Raw genomic sequence first — 9423 nt, forward strand, 5'->3', positions numbered from 1 at the left:
TTTTTCTCACACCCAGACCACATCAGACCAGGTCTCGATCAAAAATTACCTTTACTAGACTTGTAAAATTTGGACTGGATTAAATTGGTCGAATGTGGTCTGTGGTCCGTGCTGTTGAAGGACCCCTTTTGGGTCACGTGGTGAGCGTGGCCTAGTAATGAGCATATCAGCTTCACCTGTTAGTTTTTATTCTGTGAACGGAGAGAGGGTCAGAGAGGAGGCTATACTTTTGCTGGACGTTGTTTTTATTATACCTGTGAAACATGTTGAAAACCTCGGATGCTTCTGCGACACAGGTTTTGTTTGTTTGTTTTTAGCTGCAGTAAAACTACAAAATTGAGTTCTTTGGATCCCTGATTCTTTGACAGCCAGTGCGTCAAGCAGGTCAGTGTCTCCTATTTTTCGCCTATGCTGTGTTTGTTAAAGGGTCTTAAACTTGTCTGTGATAACTAGTCCCGATGTCTGTAACTACGAGGCAGGGTTTTGAGGTTAGCGAAGTACTTCCGGTTTAACATTCTGTTGTCAGGGCTACGGCGTTGGTTCACGTAGCTGGCTACATCACCATGGTAACTTATGCTGAATGGCAAAACGTGTCAACAGCCCAACTACTGGCCAATCAGATCACTCGTACAAGATCGCGACATGAACAAACTGACACATGAACACGGTATCAGGTGGCCGAGGCAATATCTCCTGCCGCCGGTAAGGGCGCTAATTCAGGAAACGCTCTTATGGGTCGTATTTGTATGTTTATATTTTTTTTTATTTATTTATAATTCTATATATTTATTAATTTATTTATTTATTTATATATATTTATTTATATACAGTCTATGGTAGGAACAATTGACCTATTTAGTTGTAGGGTTGGAGGACCTGGGGAAAAGTGTTTAAAATTAAGCGACAAATAATAAAGAACAATAGATATTCGTTGAATCATTTTGCTGTTTGAGGCTTTCCATGTGTCCACTCTGGTTTATAAAACAGAGCCTCTAACAACCCTCTTAAAACTACTTTATTGATGGTTCTGAGGATGTTGCTTGTAATTAAGTCAATTTATTTATATAGAAGTTATCTCAGGGCACTCAGTGAGACTGTGGTTGTTAGGTTTAGTGGCGTCAGATGATGAAAAGATGACCTGGGTATGTTGAAACTGCTTCGTAGCACAGGCCTCAGATTTGACAGGTCTACCTATAATGGTTTTTGATCTGGACTTGATCTAAAGTGGTCTAGATGTTTTTAACAAAAGGAACAACATATCATTTTCTTGTTCTCATGAAAAAAAGCTGCAAAAAACAGGATCAAACCAAATTGTAAGTGAACTTCAGCATTGTTGACTTCTCAAATGTGAAACTCTGCTGGTTCTGAAAGTCCTGTATGATACTAAATTGAATATCTGTGGTTTTTGGACCACTGAATGGAACAAAACAAGCAATTTGAAGATATTAGTACAGCCCTATTCCCTATTTTTTGACATTATGTTGACAATACAATTAATCATTAATGAAAATAATCCTCCCTTGCAGCCCTAAAAAAAAAAAACTGAACACTAAAGAAATCCAGGTGAGCTTTACTTGATAAGAAATATTTATTGTTTACCAGTATGTTTGCAATACATTTTATAAAGCTGTGTCACATTCTGTTTATCATAAATCTTATTTTACAATCTGAACAGGACCAAGGACAGAGGAGACTGTAGCAGGATCCATACGCTTCCACAGGTTATTGAAGGAAAAAAAAAACAGAGGAATGTAATTCCATTGTTTAATCATGCATTTATAAACATGGTACAAGTGGAATTAAATCATTCAACTAAAGACATTCAAATTTTAACGGGTAACTTTCAGCTCTTTGTGAACCAGGACAAAGACACCAACACCGGCCTCCAATATAATAGAAAAAAATAAGTCCAAACCTGTGTAAAGTTTAAAGATGCACCTGATACTAACTACACTGGTCAAATAAATGAACTCATCTTAATCCACATCTTAACAACAGCATGATTTAGATTGTAGAACAAAACAACAGGAGACATTCTGACCTGAAACACACAGGTGAAACGAAATTACGTTAACAACAGCTTCCATTTAATCGTTAATGTTTTGGAAACTGGTGCTTTTTCCTTCAATCAGTCCAAACATCTGCAGTGAAAAAGACACATTCTTCTTATATATTAATCTGTTTTCCTCCATTTTAAGTTTTTATTACTCTGACAATAAACTGTTAATGAAAAGTCTGTGCTACGTAGAAGTATTATTATTGTTATTGAGGCATTTTTTAAATGTATACTTCTATTTTTACACAACCAATACCCTGTTCATAAGTACTGTAGAAGGACGGATGCTATTCATAATGGAGACCAGTGAACTTGTGCAACATTGATGACAAAATCACCTTTGAATTCAGGGAATGTAGCAGTAGCAGATAGTGTTGTGTGACACCATTAAACTTTTTTTAATAATGATATGATATCTCTACATGGGTTGTTCCTTTCAGCAGCATTATATATTTATTTTTTCAGCTTTTCTCTCGGACAAAGGCATTGGTGCGAGACAATGAATATTTACACTGTATACAGACACGCCAGCTAGAAACAACAGATCCTGCAGCACAAATAGCTCGCCTAGCTGCCTAGCAGTCTCTCTCACCACTGCACCAGAACAGAAAATCTAGTCAGGGTTAAAATTCCTCATATACACACATTTCACATTATAGCACAAGTAAATTTAGAGTTGATGCAGCGCCTCAACGTTTAAAGATCAAAAAGTCCAATGACACACAGAAGGCAGACTGTGTTAACTCTGCTGATAGTCCAGGCTTGAAAGAAATGTGTATTAACTGGAGTCAGCAGTGAAAGAGGCCGTTGAGGCTAGGCTTTGAACACAGAATTGCACACTAGGACATCCTATCATCAGGCTTCCCCATCCACCCACCCCACCCTTTCCCTGGCTTGTCCCTGAAGCAGATGTAGGATGCCGCCCTCTGCCTCGCTGAGCAGACAGAGGAGAGGATGACTTTGTCTTCAGAACTCCTCATGAACATTTCTGGCGTAATCCATGAGCTTGCTGCCTGTGAAGTATTCGCTGTACTTGAGGATCTCGTCCAGCTCCAAATTATGGTTCTGATTCTCGTCTGCAACGGCAATCATCTGCTTGGCCTCATTCAAAGCGTTGTGTTCGTTCATTGGGTCCATGTACTCCTGTAAAAAAACGCAGAGGAAGACATGCCAGAGGAAGAAAAGGGGGAAAGATTTGTCATTGTTAATCAAGTTTCAATTTGACTTGGTTTGGTTTAGATGTTGATTTTTGAGCCATGGTTTGGTTCATGCATTCTTTGTTTATTTGTTTTTTTGTGGAGGTGGAGACCAAAATCTCTGGAATCTCAGGGTTATTATTCATTTTGAGCCAATTAAACTAGCCTAACGTTTACCACAGGGGTGTATCGTGGTTCCGTCTTCCCATATTGTGATACAAGATTGTGGACGTTTGTATCATAATATTGGTCTTAAATTCAGAATCATTACACCCCTACTCACAGGACTAGTACTTTGTCATCATCAATACTAACAGAAGTTTAAAAACTAATGATAATAATAATAATTTACCTCATTTATATGATATATTATGTAGCATGTCACCAAAATCTGATCATATCAAGTATCATGTTGGCAGGACATAAAAGCAAACACCTGCATTTATGAAATGGTTAACTGGATAAGGATAAAAATAAATGATGGTGTGTTATGGCTTTGTTATGCTGGCCATGTTAAACACTTTAGCCGACTGGATACAGAAATAGTCCAGAAGCAGTAACTGGAAAACATCAGACAAAATAAAAAGTATCAGGAAATATATAAACAGTATAATGTGATTAAAAAGGGACTTCTGCTTTTTCATTTCTCACCTCCAGTTCCTCCATAGTTACGATGCCATCGTGGTCTGAATCAATGACTTCCTCAAACTCCTTCTTCCTCTCTCGCACCCAGTCGTCGTCGATGTCCTGAGCCTGCTGGTTCTCCACGGTGCCCACAGGTAAAGAAATGAACTCTGACAAGGTCAGTTTCTTATCACCGTCCTGGTCTGCAAGCGAAGCACCATAAACATGTGATTTATGCTCTGTTTCTGTAACATACATATTCATAATGACTGATGCCAACATGTAGCAATGATGCAGTGCAAAGCTTGCTTGTGCACACAGCGTGACCCAAAAGTGAGAAGGAAAGAGGGATACGTTTGCATAACCTAGTAGCCTGTTTATCAACAAGCCCAGCCAAGTTTATCAGCTCTCTCATAATAAGACTGTAACTTTACTGAAACTGATATTTACATACAGTGACACAAACCCAGGTCATCTAACAAGGTAAAGAAGATAAATTTCTCTGCATACAGTACCATTGTAAATTAAAGTAGCTACAAGAAATATTTTATATTAACAATGGATGGCTGCATGTAATGTGAAAAGGGTTGCTTGTAACATCAAAGTGTAAAATTATTTGTAGTTCCCTTAAACTGTATGAAACATTTCATCATCTTTCAGCTCAGTATTTTGGTTTTATGGCCTGCAACTGTTTTAGTTCTCACTGCTATCAGTGTTTTTTCCAGACAAAGCAGGCAGTTGTTTTCAACAGAAAAAACATCTAAAAACCCCACTGTACGCTACCTGCTCAGCACCAAATGGCAGACTGACAAAGTTAACAACTAGCTGGTGAACACAGTGCACCATTTAGCTGCTGAAGAGACAGATATTTCCCTCAGGAGTTGGCAGAGTTTACGGCAGAGCTAACAGGAGACTTACAGAAAACAAAATACATTTTATGGCCAGAGACCATAAAATAAACACTAATGTTGCTCTGTATCTGATGGATATGTAAATAAGCAGCTAAAACAACAAAGCTAATGATTCAGTAAAATGTACCTAAGTCCCGAACGATCTCCTTGACCATGTATTTGAGCATGCCTCTGCTGTGCTCAGGGTGGAGGAAAGAGAGGAACTCCTGCTCGTTCAGCAGCTGGTCAGATGGAGGGTTGTCAGCCTGAAACCAGCGGTCCTTCAGGCTTTCCAAAACCTCCTGAGCTGCAATGATAAAAATAGAAAATATATTTATAACAGAGCAACTCAGACAGATTTAAACTAAATGTGTACAGATTTAGTAGCTATAAGCAGCTATGATTACGTCAGAAATACTGGGACATAATCCATGTACTTACTTTCCTCGTCCAGTTTCAAATCTTCATTATTCTTTATTTTCTCAGCAATTTCTTTTTCATTGAAACCTTTGCTGGCCAGAAATTTGATTCTGTATTCATCCCATGTCACATGACCTGTGGACAAAGCATGAATTCAGGGTTTGCGTTTTGACTAAGTACACAATATTTATTAGTTTAGGACACAGAGTTGCAACAAAGCTGACCAGATGTGAAAACAGACCGTGTGTGTTTTAAGATATAAGTGGATGTGACTTCCTGTGCGCTTTCTTTCTCTTACCGTCTCCATCTGGGTCAACTGCATGGAAACTGTTCTTGTTCTCCTTCATGGCTTCCTGAAAGTGCTCCTCCGTCTTCTCCATAATCCAGCGCTGCATCTCCTTAGCGCTGACACTCCTGTCCTTGTTGAAATCAACTCTGTGAAACAGGAATATAAAAAGTAATGAGTGTCTAAATTAGCTCCAGTTATTGAGCATTAGCACTATCATTATACAGTATAGTATCAGCTGTAATGACCCATTTGATGCACTGTCTGTCTGGCTTGTGTCCAGTCCAGTCCAGTCCAAGGACTTATACCTCTTACTATAGACAATTCTTAACCATTTACAGTTAAATAAGCACAACTAAAATAATTAGTTGATTCATCAATAGAATATTCATCTTCAAGTACTGTGATAATTGATTAATTGTTGATATTTTTAAGCAAAACTTATCAAACATTACCTAGCTCCAGCTTCTCAGTTGCTTGCCTAACTGAATAATGTTTGGTTTTTCACGGTTGGTGGCACAAAACAAGCAATGGGATGTTAACTCTTTTTTTTAAATCAATTACCCAAGGATATAATGGTAGATTTATAGAATATACAGAGATATTTAATTACAGCCCTAAAACTAAGAGAAGAATAGTGGGGTTTTGTCAAGTCAGGGAGAATGATTAGCTGAAAAATAGAACAGGTTTTCCATCTATCATCACTCTGTGCTGTAACAATGGCATCTTGCCTGGTAACTGTATACCATACAAAGGACCAATCTATGTGCAATCTTTCTTTCAGACAACAGTTTCACTAACAGTATACATTACTTCATGTTTGTTCTAGACAGGGCGGGGCAAGTTTATAAAGCATAATTCAGACACAAGACAATTCAAAGTGCTTTACAGAGGCACAGAAATACATTGAAAATAAGGCATTAAAACTGCATTTAATAGTTCTTTCTCTGTGTGAATTGTGCCTTTTACAAAGAGGAAATGACATGGTAAATAATGCTGTAGTCTCACAATAATACTTAACAAATTACTTTCACATTCTGTGTGTGTTTTGCAATACCATGTTGTTGTGACATGCCCCAAGGACATCTAAACCCCGCACACACCCTTGATATAAATAGTTATGAGAATGCAGGATATTTAGCCTGAAGATTTGCCTCTCGGTTTTACATTTGAAGTCCTGCTAATGCTCTCTGACTCTAGCTCTCTGGCTCTCTGAATTCGGGTGAATTCCCAAGAACCTGATCAACTACTGCAATCAACCATTCAGTGCATTGTATTCACAGATATTCAAAGAATGAAAAGCATGTCTTACTTGGTGAAAATGTCAATGAGCTTCTTCCTGTTCCTCCTCGGCTCTGAATCCTCGTCAAACTCCTCCATCTCTTTCCCCAGGAACACTTCCTGATGGAAGTCCTTGTTGAGGTGCCCGTCCATCTCCATCTTTACCCCGTTCAGGTGGTCTGGGGGAAGAATCTCGTTCTCGTCTTTGCTGGCTGGTGGCTTATCTTTAAAGGCTGACATGTTGGCTGGCCGTGCATGCACGTCCATGGTGTGGAGCAGGATGTAGAAAAGCACAGATGCAGCCATGAGGTTTCTACACCTCAGTTTCCTCCAAACAGCCATGATTGCCTGTGGAAGCATGAAGGGGGTTTGTTAAATCTGAATTTAAGGTATCAAATCAAGCTTGCACATGCTACTACTGCCGTGTTCACGTCCCGTTGGAGTTTCCAGAATTTTAACACGCCCACTGGAAAATCCAAAATTTCAACCTTATTACTAGCAGCAACATTTACGATAAAGGACTCAAAGCTGGAAGTCAGTACAATCCTTGATAATCCAGAAACTCCCGGTTACAGAAAATCAAACGCAAACTACATTATATAAATGCTACAGCTACAAAACACATTCAAATAAAATTTAATACTCGATTGATATCTGCTACAGTTGGTTTATTAAAGCATATTTCACTAAAATAAACAAAAGTTGCTAATTTGTAGCAAGAGATATGTTTCTTTTTAAGGTTAGGACGATATTTTATGGAAAATGAACGCCACACAAGGGCATAACATTTACTTGACAACTACTGAAAACACTTTACGTTTTTATTTACTCACGTTCACTTTATCCACATTAATATTTATGAAACTACGTGCTCGTAAGACAGTATACGGCTCCTTAAACTAAATACCGGTTAGCTTGTTAATTTAGCTTAGTCATGTCATTTGAGTAATTTTACATCGTAGTTATGCTAAGTGGCTAGCATAGGCAGGTTAATGGAAATATTATGACTAGCAGCTGGTGCTATAACTAAACAGTCCGGCGTTAAATACAACCTGTATTCGCAGAGAACAACCGACCTGTCAGGCCCGGTAACTGGAGACGACTCTCCGGGGAAGTTGAAACAACTTGGGGAGTGAGAGGCGGCTAGTACCTGCTAGCTGATGTTATACAGACCTGCGGTGGATCCAGTCAGTCAGAGCTGTCAGGCTCCAGTTCCTGTACACGTGGCTTCCCCACAACACCCCCGCTCCAAAATGTGGGACGGGTCAGACTAAAATAACACTATAAAGGCCCAGGTCGGCAGTAAAGTCCGTGCCGATGTTCCAGTTTGCGTTAATTCACTCAAGCTGTCAGATGCGCTGGTGGTTGGCTAGCCGTTAGCCTTAGTCTGATTCAGTTGTAGTAAGCTAACGTAAAGCTTACGCATAACTTCCGGTCCGCACTTTCAAAGTAAAACCCTTGATGTCTAATGTGCAGTTAATTTGTGGCGTAAAGGAGTGACTTATGATACCGGGATACCTCTGCAGCTGCCAAGGAGTAAGTAGAGGAAAAATGGAAATTATTATTTTATTTATATACATATTTATCTCAAGTCAGTTAACACTTGCAGGTGTTGCGATAGAGAGTGCATTAAAACTAGTTAGCAGGCTAATAAGTTGAGACTGTTGGCTAAAAAAGATAAACGGTCTAATAGATTGCAAAAAAAAGGGGGAAAAAAAATGGATGAATGGCCTAGTAGTTTACAAAAGATTATGGATAAATGGTTAAAGTGTATAACTAAAAGTAATGAATGAAGTTATTGTTGCTAAAAGTAATGGATAAATGGCTTAAATAGCTAGCTAGCGAAACGTAACAGAGATAAAATTGTTAGCTAAAAGTAATGGCTAAATAGTTAAATGATAGGTAAATGATAACTGAAATAGCTGCTAAAATGAATTAGTAAGTGGCTAAAATGGATTAAAAAAAATAAACTAATAATGGATAAATAGTTGAAGTGGATCACTAAAAGTAATGGATAAATTGTTAAAATTGTTAGCTAGCTAAACGTAATAGAGATAAAACAGTTAACCAAAAGTAATGGCTAAATGGTTAAAATATAGGTAAATAGAAATTGAAATAGTTTATCGAAGTAATAAACAAATAGAAATAGATCACATTAACCTAATAATAGACAAACAGTTGAAGTAGGTCACTAAAAGTATTGCATAAATTGTTAAAACAGGTAACTAAGAGTAATAGAAATAGAAGTAATAGATAAACTGTTAAAGTTCATAACTAGACGTAATGGATGAATGGTTAAAAATGGCAAAAGGTAATGAGAAAATGCTGAATGTAGCGAAAAGTATTAGATAAACAGCTATTAACAGTTATCTGCAAGCAGTCTGTAGCCTAAACAGTTGAGATTAGCTTTCTAACTAGTCTTAGCTAATTGATAAGTGGTTGAAATAAACAATAAACAAACATTTTAAACTGTCAGCTAAAAGTAATTGATAAATAATTGAAAAAAAAACATGTTTAATAACAAGTAACAAATAAAAACTGAAATATTTAATGGATTCATTTTACCTTATTTTATCCAAAAACATGTAAATTGATTTTTTTTTTTCTTTTATTTTGATGGTACGTTACTCAATTTCCATTTTAGTTCTGTGTCCCTGTGTGGAGCTTGAC

The 9423-nt window shown here is 37.7% G+C and overlaps 1 protein-coding gene across 3 annotated transcripts; it reads right to left on the minus strand.

Annotated features, from left to right (window-relative positions):
- Positions 1 to 1569: 1569 nt before the first annotated feature.
- Positions 1570 to 8158, minus strand: sdf4 (stromal cell derived factor 4). Of its 3 annotated transcripts, none has more exons than XM_018687872.2 (7): positions 7927 to 8158; positions 6785 to 7101; positions 5485 to 5621; positions 5208 to 5321; positions 4915 to 5073; positions 3904 to 4079; positions 1570 to 3199 (listed from the first exon to the last, which is right to left on the minus strand). In XM_018687872.2, the coding sequence occupies exons 2-7, from the start codon at positions 7093 to 7095 to the stop codon at positions 3023 to 3025; spliced, it is 1074 nt and encodes a 357-aa protein (XP_018543388.1). In that variant the 5' UTR covers positions 7096 to 7101; positions 7927 to 8158; the 3' UTR covers positions 1570 to 3022. The 3 variants fall into 3 exon arrangements, with proteins under 3 accessions (XP_018543388.1, XP_018543458.1, XP_018543541.1); XM_018687942.2 differs by having other exon boundaries at positions 7830 to 8158; XM_018688025.2 differs by lacking the exon at positions 7927 to 8158 and adding an exon at positions 7806 to 7830.
- Positions 8159 to 9423: the final 1265 nt, after the last annotated feature.

This window comes from Lates calcarifer, linkage group LG6 (assembly GCF_001640805.2).
Source record: "Lates calcarifer isolate ASB-BC8 linkage group LG6, TLL_Latcal_v3, whole genome shotgun sequence".
In the NCBI taxonomy this organism is placed as follows: domain Eukaryota; kingdom Metazoa; phylum Chordata; class Actinopteri; family Centropomidae; genus Lates; species Lates calcarifer.